Genomic DNA, 27742 nt, shown 5'->3' on the forward strand with positions numbered 1-27742 from the left:
ATAACGACTGCCTGGATCACATCAAGCCAAGTTTCAGCAATTCTGCTAATCTGCTGTAGACACACACTGATCACAAAGTGGGTTATATAGCAAAAATGTCAACTCATAACAAAGACAGGAAGAACAAGTTATGCCATATACTCAAAGATCTGCCAAAAAAAAGAACAAACAACAAAATCAATTTTTTAAGCATTGTTTTGCTTCAACACAGCTTTACATTAATGCTCATCACTTCTCCCGAGGGATTTCATGATTTGCCAACCTTTGGCGTGACTAGTTGAAAGGACTGAAAGCAGCGCTGGGGTTTGCACCCAATCTATCCTCCTCTCAGACCACTACCACATCCCAGCTGCTCTTTGTTGATGAATGTGGGCACTCCTGTAGCAACACAATCCAACCTCCTCCTCTTTCATATGAAGATGTGAAGGTGAGAAAGAAATAGGCAGATCCTAGAGGCAAGAAAGAAAAGCAGAAAAGGGAGGGAATTGGTTTGAGGAAGACATACATGTAGCAGGGAATGAGGAGGAATTGAGAGTACAGTCTTCAGAATGAGGGGATGTAGGAAGGAAAGCAAATTTTTGTTTTAAAAAAATTAAGAGCCTGTCTTAAACACCACTTGAAATTCTGCTCCAACTACACCAAGCTCCAGTACTGGAGAACTGCAGCAGCCTTCTCATAGGCTGCAAAGAAGCAGCAAGAGTAGAAAGGATTTCCTGGTTCCTTATTTTGACACCCACTGTGAATTCTGGCAATCTGCTTCATCTCTGTGCATCCATTAATTAGCAACTGAGGCAGGGCAGTCTGGACCATCCAAGCTGAATTTTCTGCAGCAGACAAACACAGAAGCATGGAACAGAAAGAGGAGGTTACAGAGAAACTAATTACATTGATAAGCACTTAATTATTTTTTTTTGTTTAGAACAAAGAAGTAACTCCCAAGCACAGATGACAATGACAGAAGTACAGTGAAGATTTAAGTAAATTATTTCACTTCGTGATTACAAAAAAACCCCAACAATGTAGTTTTCCTCTATAAACTGTTTTCCTTAGGACTTATACCTACTGAAATACAGATGTAGCAACAGCAGTGATGAGCATCTCGCAACATCCTCCTAGCTTTAAGATGACATGTAGTATACTTGCAGCTTTCTTCCCCACACACGGATAAGCTTCTTCACAGGCAGCCACTGTCCTAAACTAAGTTCATCCGGTAAAAAATAACTGCAGCATAGAAGTTAACTTTCTAGCTGCCAACACACAAAAAGGATACATAAACCAATGAAATATTTAAAACACAGCACACTGTATTACACACGTAATTCATTTTTCATTTCAAGTTTATTAAAACTTTAGCAGTACAAATGATCCAGGTTTTAGATTATCAAAAGACCAAACTGAAGTCCACATCTTAAAAAAAGGCGTTCCCCAAAATGTCTCTAAAACTTTGAGACAATGGAAACATTAAGTCCACACACTCATCCATGCCTGTCGTCATCTGTTCCAGGACTTGTTTCGTGGTCAGACTTTTTATCCTTACTAGGGGCATGATCTCTTTCCTGACTCTTTGATTTTTGGTTTATTTCTTTTTCTGCTGAGGATCTGGTCTTTTCCTTTTCTTTACTGCTGCGTGAATATGATTTTTTTGATTCTCTCTCTTTGCTACTTGGTCTCTTTTTTGAGTCTGGACTTCTATCCTGATCTCTACTAGACTTCTTATCTTTACTGGATTCAGGACTGCTACTTTCACGGCTTTTTGAACGCCTCTTCCTTTGGCTTTCAGAATCGTTCCTCTTATATGAGCTTCTACTTTCCCTGTTTGTGTACCTCTCCCTGTTTCTGCTTTGACTTTCTTCCCTCTCTGAGCTCCTTGATTCTCTCCTCCTCCTATTTTCTCTTCCTCTGTATCTATCTGGTGTACCTCTTCTTTCTCTGCTTCTTGACCTTCCTCTTCTTCTTGTTTCTCTATCTCTATTCCTTGAATAGTCTTTACTTCTGCTGCGATCTCTGTCTCTGCTTCTCGATCTTCCTCTCCTACCCCTGTCTCGGCTTCTGCTGCGATCCCTTGTTCTACTGCTGGAACTGTGTTTTCCTCTAGCGTGCTCACGCTCTCTACTTCTTGACCTACGTTTCTCCCTGTCTTTACTCTTCCTATGGTCTTGTTCATTACTTCGTGAGCCTGCTCTTTTACTTCTCTCCTTGCTTCTACTTCTTTCTTTATCCCTCCCTCTAGAATCATAGCGTTTTTCTTTTTCTCTACCTTTCTCATGGTCTCTCTCTTTGCTTCTTGATCTTATTCTCTTTTCATCATGTCTACTGTACTTAGAGTCTCTTTCTTTACTTTTTGATTTCTCTCGGCTTTTACTATGGCTTCTAGATTTAGCTCTTTTCTTGGCCTTGCTCTTGTTATGCTTGTCATCTTTTTCTGAATTCCTTCTTGTCTCCCTGTCTTTACTGCTGGATTTGTGATCTTTTTTCTTCTCTCTTTCCCCTCTTCTGCTTGGGCTTTCAGAAACATGTCTGTGGTCTGATATTTTTCTCTCTTTTCCTCTTCCTGGGCTTTTTTGATTATCTTTCCTGTTTTCATGTATTTCACTCCTTGGAGAGAAAAAGATACAATTTTTTAAAATATTTTGAATCCCCTCCACTCTGAAAAATTAAGTCAGAAGCAAGACAGCTTCACAACTGAAACTTAAATCACATTAGGTCATCTGTATCAGTAACTATATATTTACAGTGGCATGACTAAAATCAGGCACAAATAATGGGATAACCAAACCAGCACCCTGTTTTTTTTTTTCCAGAAGTAACCATAATGGAAAATCTCAGATGACCGGTATCACTGTAAATATGTAAAAAAATTTCAATGCATATATTCCAGAAAGAAGTAATCTTACTTGTCCCCTTTTATCCATCTTTCTCCACTAGATACTCTCATTCTCTGAGCTCTTTGCATTTCTTGCCTCCAATGTGGAGGAGTTTCACTGCGTCGGAATCGATCTCTTGACCTTGATCTGGAAGGTGTCCGGTAACGCTTGAAAGGAATAAGAGAAAATTGGGTGTAAGTCTGAATTTCACATGGTGCGATAGCTATGCAAGATTTTTAGCCCTGGCAGTTGATTCTACATAGCACATAACATCACACTTCATACGTGTATAACAAGTTCACATTGCAAGTTATTAACTTACTGAAAAATACACTTGGCATTCAGCTAAAGCAGGAATCTAAAATGCCTGATCAAATAACTATTTTAAAGGTAACTTTGATTTTTGCATTCTGCTCAGAGGTCTTCTCCTGTTGCTTTTCTAAGAATGAAAATTCTTCTTAGCTCTGACAAGCAACACAAAGACAATACTTCACACTTATTTACGGTGTTTAGTAGAATTTGAGGGATAGAGACTTCTGTTGCTAAAAACATTTTGCTACAAGTACTGTGAAACATACGGCGTGGAGATCTTCCACACATTCCTGTGACCGATGTCATACTGCTTCTGCTCATCACGAGAACCATTTTTGAGCTAATTCCGTTCACAGAATCAGAGAGTACTACAGTAATATGAAGCAAGCATTTTTTTGTTCAAATAAAGAAAGTTCCCCTTCAAATAAACCTGGTATGCAAGCAGGAAATTAATTTTTCTTCTTGTCTTCCTTCAAGCCTCAGTCCCCAAATCAATTACAATGCACCTTTTCTATTTCACATCAACCATCCTAATGAAAACGGTTCCTAACACCAGCTGTAAGACTGTGCTACCACCTTCTTTATTCTGGGGAACAGATTGTAGATATTTACCCTTGGTCCTCTTCCTTTTATTTTCCTTCCAGATCTGGTCACTAACAGCCTCCTCTGGTACGTTGACTGTGAATTCGATAGATTACTAAAAGTAATTTTTAAAAAGTTACATTGTTATTGACAAAAAAAAAAAGGAAAGAAAAAATAAAAACCAATTTTAAAACATCTTCAGAAATTAAACTAAAGGAAAACACACATGCATTTTTATTTTTTATAATCAGTGCACATAGTAACAACCACACAGTAAAAACTTCAGGTTCTGTGACCACAAAATATCTGACAAGATTTCCAGTTTTTCCATTTTTGAAAGAAGACTATAGATTCAGACTGGGCATGTTCCAATAAATTCTAAATGAAACTGTATTGCACCTTCCTTTCTTTTTCTTGAATTGGTCATTTTAAATTTTTCATTCTTTAAAACCATTTTCAAAGCCTAAGTCTTTGTTCTAGGACAAAGGCAACAGCTTCCAATAAACTCAGAAATCCTTTTTCATCCAGCAGTACCCACAATATGGAACTGTTTCATAGGGAGAGGCCTATCTTAACATTAGAGTCTTAAACCAGTAACCTGACCATACCACTGTCAGCGCATAGTCAAATTCAAAACATAGTATGTTACCTATCCCTTTCCTTCTCTCTGCTTTTCCTCTCTTTTTCTTTCTCTTCTTCTTTAGGAGGACTTTTCCTCATCAGGAACCGGTTTTCAGGTACAGGAGGAATTTCTTCAGGACGGACAGTAGACACTGGCTGTGCTTCAGCATTTTCATCTTCACTTTCACTGGAAGAGCTTTAATTTTATTTAAAGAAAAATTATACTTGAAGTGAGTTATTAGGACAAGGGAAAACCTTTCAATCCATTTAGATAATTCAGAAATTCTCTCAATTCAACACACAATGATACCACAAGGAACTCAAGAAACAGCTATTTCAGATGGAACTTTTTTCTCCCCTGTGGCATTTTTGGTCTAAACTAAACAACTACAGTAGATTTCTGACCAACATTTAAAAAAATCTATGAATTCCAGTTCACATTGGAACAAAACTGGTGCAACACTGAACATCATTTACTCTCTACATACAGCTTTTTTAGCTAAAAACACTATCAGGAGAGTCAAATTCAGATTTTACACTAGCATATATAACTGGCTACAAACTACTGGAATTCCAAGCGGTAGGAATAAAAAAAATTTGTGTGAAACGAGCTTAGTCCCACTGAAACAACGTTTAGGCAGCACTGCCCTATGTGAACAGGTCTTACATTTTGCTGCCAGCTTAGAAAAACATGGCTTGCACACACTGACACAACTTGTATCTCACGTTAACTGTAAGTGAAACTATTAGATTAGAAATAACATTTTCAGAAGCAAGAGTGCCTTTTGAGTTTTACCACTTTTCAGTGACATGCCAAGATTTCTGGCATATCAGACCAAAATAATGTTCATTTATTCATTTCTCATTTAATTTTGCAGACTACATTCTCCTAAGTCCCATTGCATACAATTTAAATTGTATCATACAGAAGTGAGTTTAGGGAAGCAAGTTATCACCACCTATTTCAAACCAAGCACTCCTACAACTTTTCAAGCCAAAACCGTGTTAAGTCTTAGCCCTTTCCTTCACTCCTTTATAAGCTGCAGCATGTATGCATATGGACACTGTCCTTTACCATCATATCAGAAAAATTTAAGCTTGTATATGGAAACTGACTCTCTCCCAAACTTCAAAATACCTAATTCACTAGTTCAAAATACTTCAATATACCTAATTATTATACCTAATACTTCAAAATACCTAATTCACAGAACACTATTCCGCAATGATAGGACAAGAATATGTATGGTGTACATGTAACAAAGCAAAGTTTAAAATTCACCTTTTCTTGCTTTTCTTTCTCTTTTTCTTTTCTTTCTTATGTTTCTTGGAATTTTTCTTTTGTTTCTTTTTTCGTTTTTTAGACTTCTCTTCCGAAGCACTCTCAGAATCCGACGATGAATCAGAAGAGGATTCTGAATCACTTGAACTTTCCGAGTCACTAGATGAGGAAGATGACTTGTGCCTTTTCTTTTCTTCTTTCTTGGCTTTCAGTCAGAAGAGCAAAGACACATTTTAACATTGAGCAGGAAAACCAACTCATCTAGTATCTGCCTGAAATTCTTGTAATTACATCATGAGACTACTTCATCAAAATCCTTAAAAACAAATGGAAGTTTTGGCGAAAACAGTGCTTCTCCCAAGTACAATAAAGGGTATGTCTAGCAAGACATCAGAAATTTCCAACATTTTGCATTTACAAAGCTCTAAATTATCAAATTTATACTGTCAAGAACTTGTAGAACTGTGCAAGTTTTCAGATAACATTCCATTCAACATAAGCTACATATGAAGAATTACTTAAAATTTACAAGATGTTTATAAAAAAAAACCAACTCTTTGGCTTTAGGTTTAACCTGATTTCATATAAAATCTATTCAGATCAGAAACAAGAGAAGTTTTGAAACAGGAAGTAAGTGCCACAGACTAAATTGATTACTCACTGAATTTAGCTTAGAGGGAAGATTCAAATAAGCAAGCTTCCTGCTAAGTGAAACCATGCTCAGAGAACAGTCCTAAACCTCCAGCTCATATGTTGTGGTTGGGTTTTATGTTTGTTTGATGGTTTCTGGGTGGTGGTGTTTTTTTTCAAGTTATTAACCATCTGGTATGCAAAGGAACCCTGCTAAAGAGCAGACTAGTCCTTAATTACGCAGTTCACCATTTCTCATGTGGCTGCTGGAGCTTCAAACCAGCAACTTATTGGCAATCTGGCACTTGTCTGACTGGAAATAATGCAAGCACACAGCTTTTCATGCCCTTTAACTGATCTGAGCCCTACTTAAGCTATTAAAAGTGATATAAGTATTATTTCAGAGTCACAGTAATTTGAAAAATCAAGAAGGGCACCATAAAAACTTTACTAAAGGAAATTTAGGCTTCGGGGTTATGATGCTTCTGGTAAATCAGTTAAATTATATGAATACTCTTGAAATGTGTTAAGAAATTTGTACCAGGTTATTGTTCAGAAAATTAAAAGCTCTACCCAGAAAAATCGAGAAAAAAACACTGGCTGACTTCAGACTGCTGTAGCTGACTTTTCTAATTAGCATCAAATATCATTTGACTTTGTCATTGCAAATTACAAAGATAGCTCATCATTCACTACACAACATACTACAGCCACAGACAGAAGAAACAGAACCTTCACCATTAAAAAATAAATACTGATGTCATAGAATCATAGAATCAGCTAGGTTAGAAAAGACCTTTAAGATCATCAAGTCCAACCATTACCCCAGGACTGCCAAGTCCACCACTAACTAAACCATGTCACTGAGGGCATCGTCTACATGTTTTTCTAGAGACAATGATTCTACCACTTCTCCTGGGCAGCCTGCTCCAATACCTGATTACCTTGCCTGTGAAGAAGCTTTTCTTAATATCCAGTCCTGTTTCCTCCTCACAGTAAACAATCCATATTTTAGGAGAATACTTGTTAAGACTTCAGATCAGAGACAGAAATGAATTTTAAAGTTGTGTATGAATCCTAACTTAAAGTATTAGCATTTTGCAAAGCATTTAATAGCTTGCTCTACCCAAAGAATTCATGGTTTAGAGATATTATCTGAGCTACATTGACATGCAAGCAATTTAAATGCAACCTCCCACCCCCTGCACTTCATCTGCACAAAACAGCTACGGGAAAACATTAGGCACCAAACACAGGATTATTGACTACACAGCCTGTCTGCATCTGAAAACAATTCAGAGAACACAATGTCTTCACATAGCAGAAAACATAGAGATGTTTCCCTTAACAGCCTAACCTTCTTCATTTCTATTAAAGATAGAAAAATTGAAACTACTTAGTCTGGCCAAGCATTTCTTCTGTTGGTTTCCACTTGTGCCCAGTAAGATAATGCAATCTGGATTTAAGTATTATATATCAGTCATTGTTATAAAATAACTAAGGCAAGAAATTAGAAAAACTCTTGTAAAAAAGGGGAAAAAAAAAAAAAGGTACAAATGTTATGATTCTGTTAACATGATTTTTTGCCCTTGCTCTACAGAAAACAAGCCCTCTTGGGTATTACAACAACTCAAGTGTCAGAAGAGAAAAAGATTTCCAGAACTTCAAAGAATACAGGTTATTGACCAGTTTTTTTTTACTTACAGCCTTGATTTTGTACTTATGGATGGGAAGAAAAACTCCACTTCAGAATTCCCTGCTATGTGGGAATGTAATATGCTATGTAAGCATATACCACACTTACAGCTGTGTATATACAGAAAAAAATGGCAGCAGTACCAAATACTGAGTAGTATATACTAACAGTTACTCAACTTCTAGCCTTCAGTTATTTGGAAAATGGATTCTTTTAATTCTATATAAGCAGATTGGACCTGGAGGCAAAAAAAAACAAAGGTGATACTCATGTAGAGAACTTTAGGCAGTGGAAACATTCTACGAAGAATACATCTGGTAACTGCCCTTCTGAAAACAAAAGTGACCATTTAGCTGTTTAATGGAACAGTGTATCCATTTTTTGATTTATCAGTATTAGATACTCCTACTGCTTAGCAGGTATTACCACGCTTACTGACTCTTGGGAGGTAGCAGTAGGCATCTGCAACTGCAAACACAAGCTCAATGTGGAAACGCTCAAATTCAGGACTAACTTGGCCTGTTTTTGCAAAACTGCATGATGGGAGGTAGCAATTTTTCAAGGATGATCAAAAGCAACAAAACTTACATAAAATTCCTTGCTAAACTGGTCAGAGAAGGAAAATGTATCCTGGGGATAATAAGCCTTAGTGTAACAGTTAGGGATGCACTATTTTTAACAATAAGCTAGTACTTCCTACCAACTTAACTTTTCATAAGAAAAAACATTCCCATTTAGGCTAGAATGGTAAAAATCAGTGAGGACAGATCCATGGTTGCCCAAAACGCATCTCTAGTTGCACTTCAGACAGCTTCTCTGTGACTGGTGACGAGCTGTGCAAACTCCATATTGCCACTTGCAAAATGGATATAACTGGGTATGCTTTAGAGTAGCAGAGTTGAATGTAGATGTATTATACCACTGCAGAGATGGACAATGAAGGGTTCCTAATGGAAAAGAGTCATAATTTCTCAGAAAAGCATCAGTTAAGCTTTCATTCATAGCATCATCTTTTAACACTAACTTTTGTTCTGCATATTGTTACTGAATGTAAAACAGTGAATTCAAATGTATGAAGTTGTCATATTTTAATCCCATCAATCCATCTTCTCATCTACTACATCCTGCCCAGAACACCTTCTGCCTGCAGAAGGTGATGCACTGATGTTCTAGATCTATCAGCAGCCTTCAATATTATTCTAATGTTTTTATTACAACATCCATAATGAAAGCTAATCATACAAGGGACCTTAAAGATCATGTACTTCCAACCTTCATTTATTAGACACTTTTGGTTTTGGCTTACTCAAAAACCCCCACTATATTGCACTATACTGTTTCCCACCTCCCTTCAGGTAAAACAAGGTGTCTCCAAACTCAATTTCAGAAGTTGTTGAATAAGGCATCAATAAATGTAGTTATTTTCTGTATTTTATCCCTCCTGCATCTGTTTTAAGCATGCCAAAAACTATCTGTGACAGTTTTACCTGCATTATTGTAACAAGTTTAGGTGCGTTATAGTTACTACTTTTAATAGATATAAATGGAGGTGAATTAGTGAGCAACTACCTCAACAAATATAATGTGACCCTTATGCAGAAAATAACACCAATAGCAGATGCATTTGGGAAATCATGTGGCAGGTAAGAAGTGAAATGACAAGGGCAAAAAAAAACACATCCAAAAATCAAAACAAAAATCCCAAAATAAAACAAAAAACCCAACAATTAAAAAGCCCAGAACTGTTTATACAGCAAAGGAAGAAACATAGAACAGTTTAGGTTGGAAGGGTCTCTAAAGATCATGTAGTCCAACCCCCTGCAATGAGCAGAAGCATTATCAGCTAGATCAGGTTGCCCAGAACCACATCCAGCCTGGAATGTGGCACAGGTTGCCCAGAGAGGTGGTAGATACCCCATTCCTGGAGACACTGTGCTAGTGTTTTACCACTCTCATTGTAAAGAATTTTATCCTCGCATCCAGCCTGAATCTCCCCTCTTTTAGTTTAGAATCATTACTCCTCATCCTGTCACAACAGGCCCTGCTAAAAAGTCTCTCCCCTGATATCCTCTTGTGGCAAGAGGTTTTAGATACACTTTCTGGTGACATCTAACTATCTCTGTCCAGCAGCAAATGCTATTTTGAATACTGAACCAATTTGGTGCTGGCCAATCACAAATCACAATAAATGAAACCAGTCCTGCAGCATGAAGGTCAGCAAGAAAGAAACAGAGTTCTATTTACAGTCCAAGTGTTCCAGCTCATTACATTCAGAATCAGGTTTCAACTTATGACCACATATGAAATAGATACATTGCTTCCTACTCCATTCACTGTGACCTATTAGCATTTGCCAGACTTCATGAATTACATGATCATGCTGCATGGCACTGCCAAGGACTCTCTGCATCTCAGCTGCTTGTGACCTGCAGCGAGTCTTACATTAGCCCCATGATAACAGACTCTTGGGCTTGAAATGAAGAAATGACCTGGCCAGAAAGCAGGCGGGTTCAGGCACTTTTTTAGTGTCAGAACAGATGACCTCATCTTGCAATTCACAGCAGTGACACTCAAAAAGTTACTTTACAGTCAAATCCAATAACTTGTGCTGGCCTACAGCAGTCCCCAAAAAGAGGGTTCCTTTAGTTCAGGACATTTAGACAGATATTTTCCCTGATAACTTTTCCCTGTGTTTAACTGCACTGCTCTTCAGACTATCAGGTCTTCTTTCTTCCTATTTCATGTGCATCTTGCTTCAATTATTTGCCATGGGTTCCTATTATGTCTTTCACTGCTTGATTAAGGACCGTTATCTTACAAATGAAAATTATATACAGTAATCACATAGGGAATACTGCTATTCTTGATTCCTGTTGATCAGATGACATTGCTACTGTGAAGAGTCCTGTATCAAAAACGCCCTGGATATAGACGTTTCTGTAGACAAGCAACCTACCATGAAACTGCAATAGCAGAGGAGGGGGCAGAAGAAGAAGAAAAAAAAGTCATCTCCAGCTCCACTTTGACCAGCTTCGGCTAAAGCCAAGCCAGTTTATACCTCATTGCTAGTTCACTAGAAGGAAAAAAATAATAATCTGGAACAGAAAAGTCTGAAGTCTAGGTAAGACGTGACTTACCAGATTAGCCACGTTCCAAAACTGCTCTTATTCCATAGGTATTCCATGATTCCTAAATGTGTCATTTTGTACTGTATCAGTGCTTGAGAATTTGTAGTGATACTTTTTTTAAAGAAAAAAATACTGGCAGAATGATCTAATTACAATATTGTTCTTCGATGAATTATGAAGCAGCCACAGCCTGCCTTAATTGCAGAAAGCACACTTGCATGAACAGTGATTCTACAGGGACACTGATGTTGTCATCAATGAAGATCATGAATCAAGCCTAGCACTGCTCTGTGCAGAATCCCCCAGCAATACACTTTTCATGAGAATCTTCATTACAAGCTCTTATTAAAAACTACCTAATGCACAAAGCTATTTAATTTTGTCATCTATTTTTGAACCAGGATGTCAGTGTCTCACATTCCTGAAAACATCCAAGATATACCTTTGATTAACTAAAGTCAACGCAGCCAGCCTTGTTTAATTAAACCCCCTTCTCAAAAACTTCATCTACCAGTATCAACCCCCTCCTTTTTTCTTTAAGAAAGTTAGCATTGTGTTACTTGTTTCAGTTTTTCTTGAGACTTGCATTAGTTTATCTAGTCCATAACGACCTTTCTAAATACTCGCTCTATACTTAGCTTTCTTCTTTTATTCCACCCTTCCCCCAGCTTTCAGGATTTTCCCTGGAACTTTTTAAGTATTTCTAACAATAGCATCACTTGGCCAGAGAAATTATTCTTCTGTAATTTAGCTCCTCTCATTCATTTTTACTAAACCCTTCAACTTGAAGGAACAAAAAGAAAAGGAGGGGGCAGGGAGGGGGAAGTGAGAGGGGAAGATGGCAAGCATTTTACTTCTCTAGCTGATCATCCTCTCAAATCCCAGATGAAAGTTTCTGATCTAGGCCTCTGCAATATTATAATTGCAACTGTTGTATTATTCAACTTCATTTGATTTTAAGTCATTTGATTTTAAGTGTTCTAGACTGGACTAAAAACGGAGTGTGGCAAACCGAGGCAAACATGTATACAGACATGTAAACAGGTATCTCAACTACTAGATTCACCCATTCTACATCTGTATTGGTTTATTTTCTAATCTATGCCATCCATGCATTTTCTAACAGATACCATGTTCCCAAGTACTGTCCAGAGAAACAAAATTATCTCCTAACACACAAGGTGATTTATGAGTTCATCTGAGAAGTTCCAGAAGCTTTGAGAAGTCAGAAGCCCTAAGATACTTTGCTTGGAATTCTGAGGTATTGAAAAGATCACTTCAGACTCCAAAGACATTCTACTAGATACCACAACAGGTGAACACAGAACTACATCAGAAAGGAGAGGAAAAACTAAGAAGCTCAAGTTTGATTGCTTGTATTTTCCTTAGGCTGAAAGAACAACTATTCTCTTATCCGTCAATATCCCTGGTGCAATCCTTCACAGTACATAGCAGCAGAAGATGCTATGAATGAAAAAGCATGATGATCCCTATCACAGGTCCTACCCAACGTGCATCCTGGGTTTCTGCTAATGAGATTCTCCAGAGTGGCACCAACATCTTAGATTGAGCCTTATTTTGTAAAAGAAGCAGAATCCAATCTCCAATACCATGTTCAGCTCTAAAATGGTACAGCAGGACATCCCTTCCAGACAGAAAAACAGGTACTGTCATAAACCTGTTTAAGAGTATAGTTTACAATAATTATTGAACTTATTCCAAGTTTCTTCCAGGCTTTACTAGTCTTCAATACCTGTTCTGAAGATTTACCTAAAAGAAAATTGAAATAAGTTCAATACCTACAAAAATTTCAGTAGTTATCAAATAGCCGGACTGCCATCAACCTTAACACAGCACTATTTTCTATGTGACAAGTGCTTGCCAGCACTGTACTAAAATTTAGCTACTATAAGGAAATCCAAGGCAGGAGAAGCTTTAAAGAAAGCACACGGGATGTTTCTTTAATGTCTTCTGCATCAACACAAATTGATGTATCAGTTAGGTTTTTTCAAAGACAAACTGTACTGCAAAATTCACCACCTGCCCCACCATCCATCACAAATAAGTTTCTAAATATTTTTATAAGCAACCAACCGGGAAGAAAATGAGCAAAATTACCTCACAGTTTGCATCCATGTAAAATGTACAGATCAACTTTACCTTTGGATTTTGGAATTAACTCTCCGCAACTCAGTATGCGTACTTCAGCATATGGTTTACTAGATGCATCTGTTTTCTGGTTTTCAATTTCTCTCACAACTTCTTGACCTGAGATGACTTGTCCAAAAACAACATGATGTCTGAAGAATTTAAACAACAGTATTCTTAGTACTTCATTTTCCCAAGGCAGTTCCCAAACAAACATAAGAAGGAGATAATAGATATTTACCCATCTAAGTGAGGTGTAGGTTTAGTTGTTCTGTTGTTTCCAGGTTTTTAAAGAGAAAAACAAAGTCAGTATTAGTGGAAAGCAGTCACCATTTGAATAATGTCATATACACATATGAAGGTGCAAGTCTGACTGAACAAACAAACCCAGTATATGTTATTCTGTGTGCAGTTAAAAGTATTTCATGTTTTATACATTAAACTACCTGTTCAATTCATTACTTTATCACATTTTACTGAACAAAATGTGCACATAATTTTTTAGACAGCACCCTCATACAGGATAAGTATTCTATTTATTAAATGGTATAAATAATACCAAGAACAGATAAAAATTAAGGCAAATGCCTCAGAACAGGAAAACTGCAAATAACCTTGTATACGTTAGAAAATAATCAGAAATCAAAGGAAAAAAATAACTGCATGTACAGATTAATCAACTCAGAAGTACAAGTGAATTTCTCTCAGCTTTCCCCAATATTAGCCCCAAGATATACCAATGTCAGCCATGGCAGAAATAAAAAACCAGGATAATGACAGTAATGACCAGTCAGAAATCCCAAAATAATGGCCTAATGGCAAGTGACATCCACAGCTCACCATTTAATTAAAGCATGAAATATGAGTAAAAGTGTTTTCTGTGTGAAGTAAAGTGTTTATGAGTAAAAGACTGTTTTCTGTAAATAAATTAAAGAAGAGTCTACTGCAATGTATTTTAAGAATTCAAGTTTTAACTGTAAATGAGACTGCACTGGAAAGTTATTATGTGACCAAAAAGCCCCAAAACTCTACTGTTTTTGAGAGCCCACAGAGCTGTTCTGCCTTCTTCCAGACAACACATACTAGAAGAAAGTGGTAAGAATTCTACAAGGAACTACCAGGCTTGCTTTATCGGCCAAGTTAGAACACAAGCTACTGAAAATTATCAAAAGGTCTTCTGCATTAAATAAGCACTAAAAGCAAAAGTGATAATAACTGTCAGGTTCCCTAAACCGTATATTAGGAAAATGTCTATTTCCATGCGACTCTGTGACAAAACATCAACTCTAGGTTTGCAAAGCATCTGGTCTTCAATATTTACAAGGACTACCTTTACAACTTACAAATGGCAAGCCACACACACATTTCAGGGCAGTACAATACTTACATAAAGAACTGTGAACCATTTGTATCTTTCCCTCGGTTGGCCATTGAAAGGAGAAATTCTTTGTTGTGCTTTACAGCAAAGCTTTCATCTGAAAAAGTGTTTTCAGTTACTTTAAATATATGATATATGCTTAAGATAAATGCTGTAATCTAAGTATACTCATCCTTATTAATGATTAAGAAACCCCTCATTTTGAGGCAGTTTTGTTGGTTTTATTATTTTTAAAACACATGGATATCCAGTTTGGTAACAATCCTAAACAGCTTCTGTTTGTCAGACACACAGATGAACTTGCCAAGCTGGCCATTAAGAAAATAGCTTTAACTTAAACGAATACTATTTCTGATAAGCAAATCACTGTAACAGTTCGACTAAATTCTACTGAAACTGTGATATGTAATCACTATCTGCAGGAAATTATCCTCTCTCCTTTCCCAAAACAGCATAAAGACTGCTTTGACAGAGGAAGTTGACTCAATATTGTGTAGGTACAGATGGCAGGAGCAAGTATTAACAAAGTACTAAAGAATACTACCTGTAAGGATATGGTTTCACAACACACTGTATCACTGGAAGCAAAAGGGACAGTCCCACTCTCTCTTCAGTCACCTGTACAATTGCTATCTGACATAGCATTGTGTCAATCTAATCCTATAGTGAGTTGGGTAAGGGATCTACAAAAGCAAAAACTCCCATGAACTGATTTTCATGCTGTGGATGAGGTGACCAGCCAGCTTGCAACTGCCAGAATGTAGGTAGAGGTTTTGCTCCCTCTTCCATCTCCCCCAACCATACATTTCCTCAAACCTAGCTACTCGTTTGTGTTGGTTCTAATGCTTGCCAAACCACTGAACTGGGGCCACTCACTAATATGGAAATAAATCCTTTTTTTTTTTTCCTGCAATAGCCTTTGGGCATTTTAGAAAGTTGAATAAGCTGAAAGCTTGATCTCAATGAGAGTCAAGGCAAGGTAAGACCTTCTTTTGGCAGCTGCAAACTGTTGATTCAACTCAAGGTCTGATACAAAATAGCAGCTTGGCCCTACTAAAATAGTGAATAATTCTTTTGTTTGTTTGCTGCAAGCTCAGGCAAAAACCAACATTAAAAGAAAAATGGCAGGGATGAGGGAGGAGCATAACCACTCCTGCTGGTGACAGCTAGCCACCACATAGGGTTAGGTCTAATACCAAAAACTGCTCTGCAAAGCACAGAGATGCTTCACTATGTTCTGGATAAACACACTGGAGTGTAGAAGAGGTACTTCTGCAATACTGTCTGAAAAAAAAAACAGGACTGTAAGGAACCCGACAGCCTCTATTACTACTTCCTCCCACATTCAGGAAAGGAGGGGTTTATGCATTCTTTAAAATAAACATTTGCAAGGAAACCTGATTCCATCATGCCTTTCTCCTTTCACTGGAAGGAAGGACAATCCCCAATTTTTATCTAGCTGCTCAAGACAAAAGCGTATGTTTAAAAACAGTTAAAAAAAGGTGAATCTGGTAAAATGGGCAAATACAAAAGAGCTTGGTCTTAGTTTTTCTTTAATTAAAAGGTTCATATCTTAAAAGTAAAATAAAATAACCTAAACTGGACAGTCAAATGCCTCCATGACTGAACAAAATCTTAACAAAAACAATGCAGTTCGGGTTTACGGAACAGAGACTATAGGCTGTAAAGGTGATTGCTTGTAGTAACACCAAAATAGAGCAGACTGATAAAACTCACCTTCAAAAAAGCCACCGTAGATGGATTCTCCTCCCCTGCCATTTCCTTGAAGAAGAAAAAAAAATTAGTTACAACTTCAAGTAGTGGTAAAGTCAAGCTATGCGGAAGGTGCTTAATGCAACAAAATACTAATTCGACTGCATCCAAGCCACTGACATTATTCTTCAAGATATGCAAAGACGACCCAAGACACATCTTTGCAGTCCCAAAGCAAACTTGAAAACCAAGAAGGCATTCTCCCCTGTATTCTGCTAGTCTCTCCTTTTTTTTTCTCCAATTTCCCAGCAGCAGATATTTTATCCTTATATTTAAACCTTTAAACAGAGAGTACTTACTACTGACCAAGGAAATAACTGAGCAAAAGTGTGTGCGTGTGTGTGCACATGTGTAAATTTATACAAGTTCATTACTTAAGTTTTCATATAAAGGTTCTTATGAAGAAAAAAAGGGGAAAATAGAGGCTGAATCACAGAATAATTAATATAAGTAAATGATGCTACACAGAATTCCTGCAACATCCTATCACACAAGCGCTTCTTCAAAGATTCACATCATACCTTCACTGAAGTCACCTCCTTGGATCATAAAATCCTTCACAACCCTGTGAAACAGACAACTTTTGTAATGCAATGGCTTTTGGGTGGATTTTCCTGTACCCTTTTCACCTGAAGGAAAAGAGGAGGAACAAAACCCAAAATTACTCTTGGTACCTGTAGAACTTCCACTGCAAAAAAGTGCTACTTAAGTAAGCACTTAATCAAAATCATCTACTAAGCTCTGAAAAATTAGCTTATGAGGAAGACACATACCTGCAATACCAATAAGAAACTAGCATTTAGGAAAGCAGAGCAGAAACTACTTTCTGTCTTTATGGTTACACCAGAAGAAATCCTTACTTATGTTAGTATACAACTCTGGTCTCTTCCATGCAGATGGACTGAAATTAAACAGCTAGTTTAAGATAAATGACATTGCTCAGAAGCATTAAAGAAACACTCAGATCTTCAGTTACAACATGGCATGTTTAAAGTACCATAAAAGCTCATAACAAAGAGCCAGGTAGAAGAATAAGGAATCTCGTTTCCCACTTTCACTCATGATTACAACTGTCATCTCTCTTCCTTATGTCAGATCTGGTGCTCAAGACCTGTCAGCAAACTCTCTGCTCCAGCTACTTTCTCTGCTGCCCTCAAATAGGTAAGGTTTCTGCTGAACTGGCAAGACAAATGGCTCATGGTGTGTTCTGTGAATGGCAGAGCCACCTCAAGATAATAGCACGGTAGTCAGTGGTATACGTTGGAAGGAAAAGGATCTCTTCCTCTCAGTGCTGTCAAAGTGCTGTTTAGCTCTTATAGCTCTTGCTCTAAGCTATTAAAGTGGCAGCTATTGTGAAAGGCAGTTGCCTCTGAACTTATCCGTAAGACTGGTGTCTCCATATGAATCTGACCAGCTAGAAAAAACTCTTCTGATAGAAACTTTGACAAATGTGAAGCTGTATCTGTTGACTACCTTGGCATATGTCTAACACAGGTATGCCAGGAAAACACAGAGCTGTTGAAAAGTACATGCTGTCTTAACACAAGGATCAAAACTGCCTGAAAAAAAACTGCATAAGGAAAACAAAATCAAAATTTGAATTAATCTGCTGATAAATATCATAAAAAAATCAGCCCATGTATTTTCCTCACTATTCTTAAATACATTAAAGAGCAAAGTAGTTCAGCATGTGTTTGATTTTGAATGTCAGCAACTAAGTATGAATTTAGGAGTTCGCATCCAAAATGCTGTTGAAAGACTTCAAGTAAAAAATTTAAAGCAGTAGCACCTTTATGCAATAAATCTGACTTTTGGGCAGATCAAGAATATCATGATCACATGATAACATACTAGGAGATACGAGGAAGAATCACTTTAAGGTTCAAATTTGTTAACAAATTTTGATAATCTGATTTTGTGCCATAAACCTCATGTCAGATCAGGTAATACCTACACTCCTGCAGATACACATGGTGCATTAATTAATGGTGTTCTAGCTAACTTGACATGAATGCAATTATGCACCCACACCTGATTCATGCAATATTAGTACTGCTGAGTGATTTCAGTACTAACAGCTACAGAACTTGACCTGAAAAACAACAGAGCTGGAAGGAAAGGAAGCAGAAAATGCTAAAGACAAAACAAAAAGCATGTATGCTTGTGTATTCACAGAACTATTCTTGCGATAATAAATTTAAGTCTTGCTAAACTGTCAGTATTTTCAACAAAAGCATGCAGTCCAGAGGACAGTAATTCTGTTTGGAAATGCTTTCAGGGTAGAATCTTCTCAGTATTATGCTCAAAAAAATAATTTGGATTTTAGTAGGAGTGAATATCACCAGTCTCCATCAACAAATTAAGCGAGGGGGGAAATACTAATGAATACAGCAAATACTGTCAAATACCTCAAAGGATCACAAGACTGAAAAGTAAGTCTGCATGGTTGACCTCCTACTGGCTACCTTTCAAGACTGGGTGATGTTATGTAATGTGAACAGTAATATCTATGCTAGTAACGGAAAATCAGCTTACTGTGTCTGTATTTAAAGTTGATTAGTATATAGTCCCTGCAACATACTAAGCCAAAGCTACAACTGCATTGATTCTACATCAGATGTATTTGAGAAATCAGACAAATCTCGAGAGATACCAAGAACCAATGTTTTATGGACTTACTTTGCATGTAAGAAAGTGTCAGAAAAATATAATAGACATCAAACTAGCTAACATCGTATTATATTAAAAATTCCAAATAAATTTAAAATCTACAAACCTGTGCAAAGGCAGCGAAAATTTTCACATGTCTTTGGACACACATCTGAAAACAGTTCAAAGACCACTCTTCCAGCTAGAAAAAAAAAAAGCCATATATTTTATGCAATTAATTCTTGTATTATTCTTATGTATGAATATCATGCTACTGAATGGACGTTTTAATTTTCTTACCAGGTACATTGTTGATGGCTATGTCAAAAAAGCAACGAGGCCTCTGGACCTTTACTCCCATGGCTTCAAAAAGTTTAAATTCTGCGAGTAAGAGAAATAAATTTAGTTCTTCCTTTTGTATAGGGAAACTGTGTAAAATCTTCTACATTGACTTACAAAGACAACAAAAACTGCAAAAAGCAAACCTTAAAAAAAAAAAAAAAAGAGAGCAAACCTAAGTATTTTTAAAGGTTCAAAAAACATGAAGTATTCTAGGTCATTTCCATGTTTTGTAGACCCTAATGAGTTACTTGGATTGTGTTTGCTGCAATAGTATTAAACTTGAGTGCTATACCTCAGATAAGGAAATACAAAACAGAAAGATACTCTAGAATACGGCGATAATAAAGCTTGACATCTTGCTATCGAGACAGTACAGGTAATCACCTAAACTGCCTACTCCTGGAATTCTATATCCTAGATAAAATAAGCATTAGCAAGTAAAAAAAAAAAAAAAAAAAAAAGGGGAGGGGACACCAACAAAAAACAACCCAGCAGCTTTGAGACCAAGTAGCTTGTTTGAGAGCTCTCAAGCAGCTTTTTGCAATTACCTGTTTTAAAAACACTAATCTGCAGTTTCTGTTAGGCTCAGTGTTAGTGGCTGAGGAGGCTGCCATCTCCACATGCCAACCCACCCCTCTGGTCAGGGTTACCAGCTTCAGGTCAGGCCTCTTCTTCTCAGAAATAAGTCAGCTGTTGCGGTTCACAACCCAGTTCAGTTCATCTCAGTTACTATTAATTACCTGGGCCATGAACTACAGCTGCTCAAGAGAGAACATAAGGCTTGACTACAAGCACAAAAAAGTGAACAGTGCAGGATAGTGAACTTCAACTGTTGTAGGCAAGTAGCAACTGCACAAGTCAAGTAGGCATACTTTAAGAAATACCCAAACTTTTGCCACAAACAGAATGGTCTAAGACTGGAAAATAACTTATGATTGTTACAACTTGATAAACCACCAACATATTGTTATGTTAAGACTAAAGCATTCAACTTCTTAAGAATATATTTCCTGGATTCCTATCACTGCAATTATCAGGAGCTGCTCTAATTGAGAATGAAACCATTCTACATTTAAAAAAATTAAAAATACACTCTTCCAGCTACTGTTGAGTGAAACTATTTTGGCTTTTTATTATTTCTTTTCCTCATCTGAGTCATCATTCCTGGAGGTATTTAAAAGATATGTAGACACGGTGCTTAGGGACATAGTTTAGCACTGGACTTGACAATGTTAGGTTTACAGATTGACTCGGTGATCTTAAGGGTCTTTTAACTAAATGATTCTATGATTCTTTATCAAGAATTTTAATGCAATTTCCCCTTTTCTTTGAGTATATCCCTTTGGTTTTATGTAGCAAGCACTATCTTAATCCCATTTGTATCTCTGACCTTCCAACATTATGCACAATCACACTATTTTTTTCCTTTTCTGAAGCCACATACCCTCTGAATTACTTCAGAGAGGGAAAAAATCCCCAATGACAGCAACAGGATCTGTAAGACTGGAGTACCTCTTCCGGAAGTTGGAATATAATACATAAATTTTCAGTTCTAATTATTTTTATTGCCAGAAAACACTACTGAAATCTAGCTGACACACTTCATACATCTCTCCAAAAGCTTCACTCATATCTGTGCCACAGAACAGTCTCAGAAAATTCAATTGTCACCATCTGTCACTCTCATCTTTGGAACAAGAGACTGTAAGAAATCAAAAGACAGCAGTGTAATCATGTTAGTCTACATTCTCTCACTTGTGCTCAGTGCCACTCCTAACATTTTGCCAAGATTACACAATGAAAAATCACAAGAACAATGCAGGACTGATTTAAGTTAAACATCATCCAGTAAACTAACTTCACGTGATTTTTGGCAGCATGACGAGACTTTGCAAACACACAGAATCCCACTAGATGTCTTTTTAGCTATGTAATTACACTAATTCATACAAGCCAGAGACTTATCAAAAGCAGCAGGCTCAGTCTGCTCACTCCTCTCCCTGAATTACATTTTCTCTTCTATTAGTATAACAAATTTTGAAGCCAGGCAGAGGAACAAATAGAGAAAACATCTGTAGCTGAGGACTTTGTCAGGTTAGCAGAAGGCTGACCAGCTCACCATGCTATACTGCACAGACTCTAGGACAGCTCCAGGAAGGTGGCAGCATGGGCAAGGAAAGTAGATGAGAAAGGTGGGAGGGGACAAAGTGCCCACAGAACTGAGACCAGCCCAAAGGACAGCCACCGACTCATACTGTCAGCAGCAGAACAGACTGTACAGCTGCACAGATGGGCAGGGTTGGGTTTTTTTCCTAGGAAACCTCTCAGAATAAATGCTGCAATAAATAGTTTGCTGATAGAACTGACAGTTTTAACCGAACTGAGACATCTAAGAACCAGTAAGTAGTACCACAACTGATTGACCAATTGTACCCAAACTTTAGCCATTTAGCTGTAGAGCTTGAGTGAGGAAGGATTTAATTCGCACTTTACAGGCAATTTGCTTCAGAAATGTAGAGGTATGCCTTAACATTTATATACAGTATTTTAGCCAAAACAAATGAAACTATCTTTATATATCACACAATTTTTTTGTTTCAAGCATTGATAATGACTAAAGCCAAACTGTAAAATAAATGTCAGTATACTTATGTCAGTCAATTTTTAACTCAGTTTTATGGAGAACTGGGTGAGAGAGAGACGGAATAAATGAAGAAGTCTACCTGAATCCCTATTCTCACAACCTTTAGCTCAATTTGATGGTTTTCTACCTCTCTCTTGCCTCAAAAACATGAAATAAATCAAGCCTATTCCGTGTTCTAAATGTTACCTGCACTTTCCCTAAATCCTCCAATAAAATCCCTTGAGCACTGACTGCAATTGGTTCTAAATGACAGTTATGTCAAAGGGTCAGTATGAACACCCTGACTGGTCAAATACCAGGCCAAGTAAATATACCTAACTCTTGAGCTGACATTGCCTAGTAAGCCAGGCTAAAATATCAGTGATATTTATCCTACCTACCTAAAAGTCAAATGAGCGTTTCTTTTTCAATATACTTGAACATCCTTTGTGAAGTTGTTACTTCAGACAGACCTGAAGTGTTACAGAAAAAAACTACAGAGCTACAAGTGATCCATGAACTATTAATTTCTATTCATGTAGCATTAAACACCAAATACAATCTTGTACACACTGATCATTTAAAACTTGCCTCTATTAAAAGCAAGTATATTGGGTATGAATGTTAAATACAGACCCAACAAAGATACATTTGAAAATACCAAAAATAAGGTCAGAAAAATACAAGAAAAGCTCAATAATACTACATGTCTAGTACCAAGGAGGCTTACATGACCTGTGTACTTATCTCTTCAAATTTGTTTTCAATTAGAATGTGGATACTCTTAACCCACAATACTTTCCATTTTTTAATTGTGAACTTGGTGGAATTTTACCAGTGAAGGGAATATTTTTAAACTCAACCCAAAAGATGCTTGCTATACATACACACAAAAATGTGCTTTGCAGGGCAATCCTGAGAAGTTGGCTCACTTCTTCCTTCCAAAACTCTGTAAGAAAGGACAATATATCAACCTAAGTACTATCCTGAAATGTTTAAGCCATTCATCTTGCTCAACCACCTGCTGTTTGGAAAGCCTTTTTACTAAGTCCAAGTGGAAATTATGTGAAAAAAAAAAAAGGAAAAAAAAAAACAACACAAAAAACTAAACCCCCAAACCAGAAAAAAAAAAAAACAACCCTGAAACAACCAAAACACCAATTCAGTATATCTAACTAAAGAAGCCTGCTGGTTTTATTTCTGAAAGTGGAATTCCAGTTCAGCTTAGCGCATATTTGTGTTTATTGACAAATACACCAACAATATTTAGTCTTTTCAGAAAAGCTGCATCCATAGCAGGGGCATCACTAGCTGTGTCCATGACAATTTGCATCCCTTCACACCTCCATTAGCTTCATTACTTTGTTCAGATACTTGCAGGATAAAACTGGCCAATTCACAGCCAGGCTGCAGACAGCTGCTCTCCTTCAAAATAATCTGTACCAATGGAAAAAGATAACCATCCCAAACTGTTCACAGGCATCTCTCTGCCAGAGATCATCACTCAAATGTGTTGATGTGCTTAAAAATACATCTTGGGATTTTTTTTTTTTTCCAAAGTCACCTGTGCTAGCAAGGATCTGGTAATAATACTGTTTAATATAAACCAGCTTCTTTTAATTGAAAGGAGCTAAAGAGCCCAGATGCACACCAACTGAAGTATCAACATGTCATACTTCTCGCAAGGGCTGATGGTAAGCAGCAGTATTTCCTAATTTTATGAGGGGAGGGAAAAAAATTACTTGCAGCTATGCTGAACAGGCCATGGTACTACCTAGTTGTTTCAGTCCCTGCACAGGACAGAACAATTACGGAACAAAGCTGTTTTCAGCAGGAAAAAACCCAACATACAGTGTCCTATTCCTTCACTTCTTTCTCTGTCATCACCAGCTCCCCCCTATTTTTAATTTCTTCTTGACCTTACATTTGTATTTGTTTCCTTCTATCAACTTACAACCTGCTCCATTGGTTTTCATTTAACATCCAAATGAAATCAACAATAAAGAGCATAAATTCACATTCTTAGCATCTTGTTTTAGGCCATCGACAAACGCAGGGAGACAAAACTACATTGATTTACATTGCAAAGATAGCCATCTGGAATCTTCAGAAGTATATTTTTAAGCAAAACTGAGTCCAGAAAATGAAAATGCACAAAGTGAATACTAAAAATATATCACATGCACTTAGGCTGTGGGGTTCCAGTCACCTGAAGCCAATATAAACATGGGCTGATACCAAAACGGAGGGCTCATGCATCCATGGGTTTGGCTTTCATGCAAATGGCCACCTAGCTGCAGAGAAACTACCCTTTCCTCCCTGCTCCAAGAAAAGATTTGGCAGTAACACACACCAGCTTACAGTGACAGTGGAGCCATAGAATAAAGACTAGAAACGAAGTTCTGATTGTGAAATGGAAGACATGAAATTTTGTTCCTAGTTCCATTTCTATGTGGCAAGTTTTCAGACACGTTAGGATGATACAATAAAAGGTGAACAACAAAAATCCAACCAGCCCAACCTTCAATCTCCATCATTTCCTCCGCATTTTCCCCAAACACCACCATCTTTTCCTCCATGTTTCACTATCAGTATGATTTTTTGCAATTATTAACATGAATTTAGTCTTCTTGTATTGAAGTACATAAGGAATGCACAGACATTTATAATATCTCAGTTGGGAGAATGTAACATTCAGCTGAGAAGGTAGTAACATTCTCTCAAACTATTTAAACAGAAATGCAGGTTCCTACTAGATCATGCACATTGTTTTATTTTCCTAGGAAAGAGACACCCACAGTGAGAAAGATGTTCAAATATGTAAGCACACTCTTGTCAACTGCAAGCAAAAAGCCCTGTTGTCAAGAGTTAGTAATGATTTTTTATTATCTAATTGATGCAGAAAGTTTTTTTTCCTGTTAAGATTTGTGAACAAATGCAAGTGCTTTCTCCCAAAGATAAATGCCTGTGTTGGTGTTCACTGCTCCCCCAGAAGCAGCAAAGAAATATGTCCATTCCGATTCTACCATTCATAACCAGAAAGTGGATTAACATAGGTCTGAAATAATGAATTTATATTTTAAAATTTATAAATGATAACAAAAAGCATGTTTCAGCATTGTATAAAATGAAAAAAAAAAAAAAAAGCTTTTAAAGGGTCCAATGCAATCTCTAAGCCATTTAACCAGTAGGACTCCCAAACTAAATTTCAGAGTGGAATCCCTTCCTACCCCTGTTATTGAAGATGAGAGCAATGCAAGACCAACAGTAGGAGCTAGTTCTTAATACCGACCTGCATTTGCCAAACATAACAAAATCCCCTTATTCTACCATCTTTTATTCTCATGCTCTCCTTTCTCTAGTACTTTAGTTCTAAATCCCTTCCATACCTCATCCCAGCCTCCTACCTAAACCTCATTCCATTAGAAGATGGCTAAATTTGCTCCTTGGCACTCACTGACTCTGCTTCCAAATGGAAAATGGCTCCTAAATGCACATGGGATGGAGGATTGAACTGGTAGTGGACACATCATGCTGCAGCAGAGTAAAATCCCCCATTGCAGTACATATTTCTTCACTCCAAATTCCCTCATAATCCACAGATTTTCTGAGATCATAAGCGGGGGGGGGAATAAATCTTCTTTTGATAACAGCTTGATGACTGCTTAGCTAACTTAAAAAATCAAAAATGTTTCTGTTTCACAGAAGAGGACTGGAAAAATGTAAAGTCTTAATAAGACACATAGTGCAAAAGGGTGCTCTCAGAGGACTACCGATGCTGGTATCCTTTGTATGTTCCCCTTCATGCCTACTTCATATACAGGAAATTATACTTTTTCCAAAAATCTTTATAAATAATTTCAAAAGCCAGTAAAACAAGCTCTGCAAGTTGAGATAAACCAAGCCTTCATAAATCATGTGTAGCTTCCATGTTTTTATCATAGTAGTACCTAAAAATAGGGGTTCTGTTGGACCCCAATGCATTAATGAATAGGAATAGTAAAACACGATGGGGGGAAAAGATTTAAAAAAATTATGTATTAAAAAAAAACCACAACAAAACCCAACCAGACTAAAAACATTTATCCCTGTCCAAAGAACAGCCTCTTCTGCAGGCAGTACAGCACAGAAACATGAAAAAAAAACCAACAAAACACTCTCTCAGAAGATACATCTTAGAAAACAGATTTAATGCAAAAGATATGGTCTCATGTTCCTCTTAAAGCAGGTCTCAGACTATTACTATAATATAACTAACTCGCCAAACATTAGGCAACTACTTGCAAAGGTAACTTTATCATCATTATGAAGTTACTTTTCTAATTGTGACTGAACTGTAAGGCAATGTTTACAACTACAGTAGATAATTTGCCCAGTTTCAATAAACTATTTCTTTTTCTCCTATGCCTCTCTCCTTCAGAGCCTCCTCAATGACTGAAAGTACAATCATACACTACGGTTTGGTCGTGGCTGCACACTACCTGAGCCTGAAACTCCTTACTGATAAAAATCCCCTTAAGTGCCTTAGGAAATCCTTAGAAGTGAGGCAGAGGACCCCTCCTGCCAGCCATGGTAGCTCCTGTAGGCTTCACTTCCCTAGGAGAGGCCTGCGGAGGGGAGGAGAACATGTGGCGCGCAGTCAGCCCGGTTACTTCGCCTTCTAGGGGAGGAGTGAGGACTCATTCAAACTCCGGAGCAGGCACCGAGGAGCACCCAAGGCCGACCGGGCGCTGGGAGTGGGCAGGCAGACCGGCACCATGCCGACCCCCGGCTTGCTGCGCTGCGGCGACAATTCTCAGCGGCGCGGCCCCTTTCACCTGGAGCAATTTTGGCTGGGCCCCGTGCTCCGTTTCACCCACCCTTCCTGCTCCCACCTGCCGCCCGGCCCCACTCGCAGCTCCTCACGGCCCCATTTCCTCTCAAGGACCACCCTCACCTGGGATGCCCGGGGGCCTCCCGCCGGGGTAAGCGCCGGCCGCGGCCCGGCCGCTGGCTCGCCCGCCCCCCGCACACGGGCCGCCGGGCCTGCCGAGGGAGCGTGTATGTGCGCAGGAAGCCTACCACAACTACCCCACAGCCGCGGAGCAGCGGTCAGTCTAGTCCCCTCGACAGGCCGGGGAGGGGAGAGAAGGGGTGGGAGCTCCCTCCCCCATCCGTGACCCAGGCTCAGGCCCCGCGGCGATGTGACCTCCCCCCACAAATTCCCCGGGGCCCGCGCTGCGGTCTGGGCCGCGGCTCCCGTCCGACCGCATGGCGACCGCGCCGGACCCCTGCAGCGACTGGCTGCGGCACCGGCACTCACCCCGCTCGCGGCCCGCGTCGCCCCGCGCTCCTCAGTGCCTCGCCGCCATGTTAGAGCTGGTGCGGCAAAGACTGCGTCAGTGGAAGGAAAGGGCGGGAGGGGGCGACCCCGGGGGCGGTGCGGCGGGTTGGGTGGCGAGGTGCGGAGATGTGAGGAACGGCACCCCGGCCCGGGAAGGATGAAGGAGATAGCCGGACACTGTACAGCCGTGGCCGGTACCGGCGAGGAGGCGGGGGCCGCTCACAGCCGAAGCAGTTGCGGGAAGGGGCGCCCGCCTCCTCCTGCTCGTCAGAGGTGCTCCGCCCCCTCCCGCCGCTCCGTGCCCGCCGCCGCCTGAGGCGAGGACGGGCGCAGCGCGGGAAGGCGCCGGGGTCGCTGGAGCGGCTGGAGGCCTCTGCCTTGCGTCTGCAGG

At 38.6% G+C, this 27742-nt stretch overlaps 1 protein-coding gene and 1 long non-coding RNA gene across 3 annotated transcripts; both read right to left on the bottom strand.

Annotated features, from left to right (window-relative positions):
* Nucleotides 1-1319: 1319 nt before the first annotated feature.
* PPIG (peptidylprolyl isomerase G) lies at nucleotides 1320-19491 on the bottom strand. Of its 2 annotated transcripts, XM_062604732.1 has the most exons (12): nucleotides 19364-19491; nucleotides 19191-19265; nucleotides 16936-17043; nucleotides 16379-16423; nucleotides 14651-14738; nucleotides 13505-13534; nucleotides 13276-13415; nucleotides 5662-5866; nucleotides 4408-4575; nucleotides 3789-3873; nucleotides 2895-3031; nucleotides 1320-2595 (listed from the first exon to the last, which is right to left on the bottom strand). In XM_062604732.1, the coding sequence occupies exons 1-12, from the start codon at nucleotides 19422-19424 to the stop codon at nucleotides 1476-1478; spliced, it is 2262 nt and encodes a 753-aa protein (XP_062460716.1). In that variant the 5' UTR covers nucleotides 19425-19491; the 3' UTR covers nucleotides 1320-1475. The 2 variants fall into 2 exon arrangements, with proteins under 2 accessions (XP_062460716.1, XP_062460717.1); XM_062604733.1 differs by lacking the exon at nucleotides 19364-19491 and having other exon boundaries at nucleotides 16936-16979.
* A 2465-nt stretch (nucleotides 19492-21956) lies between these two features.
* On the bottom strand, nucleotides 21957-27742 carry LOC134156548 (uncharacterized). The gene is made up of 3 exons (XR_009961948.1): nucleotides 27331-27742; nucleotides 22916-22977; nucleotides 21957-22501 (listed from the first exon to the last, which is right to left on the bottom strand). It is a non-coding gene; the product is annotated as an uncharacterized LOC134156548 (long non-coding RNA).

The sequence above is a fragment of the Pezoporus occidentalis genome, unplaced genomic scaffold (assembly GCF_034315485.1).
Source record: "Pezoporus occidentalis ecotype Australia unplaced genomic scaffold, CSIRO_AGI_Poc_V1 ctg88, whole genome shotgun sequence".
NCBI classification, from domain to species: Eukaryota; Metazoa; Chordata; class Aves; order Psittaciformes; family Psittacidae; genus Pezoporus; species Pezoporus occidentalis.

Coding starts and splice junctions, on each gene's coding strand:
- PPIG (XM_062604732.1), bottom strand. CDS start 19,424: ATGGGAGTAAAGGTCCAGAGGCCTCGTTGCTTTTTTGACATAGCCATC. Junction 16,424..16,935: donor AGGAGGTGACTTCAGTGAAG/GTATGATGTGAA, acceptor TTCTTCTTCAAG/GAAATGGCAGGGGAGGAGAA. Junction 3,874..4,407: donor AGAGAGAAGGAAAGGGATAG/GTAACATACTAT, acceptor AATTACTTTTAG/TAATCTATCGAATTCACAGT.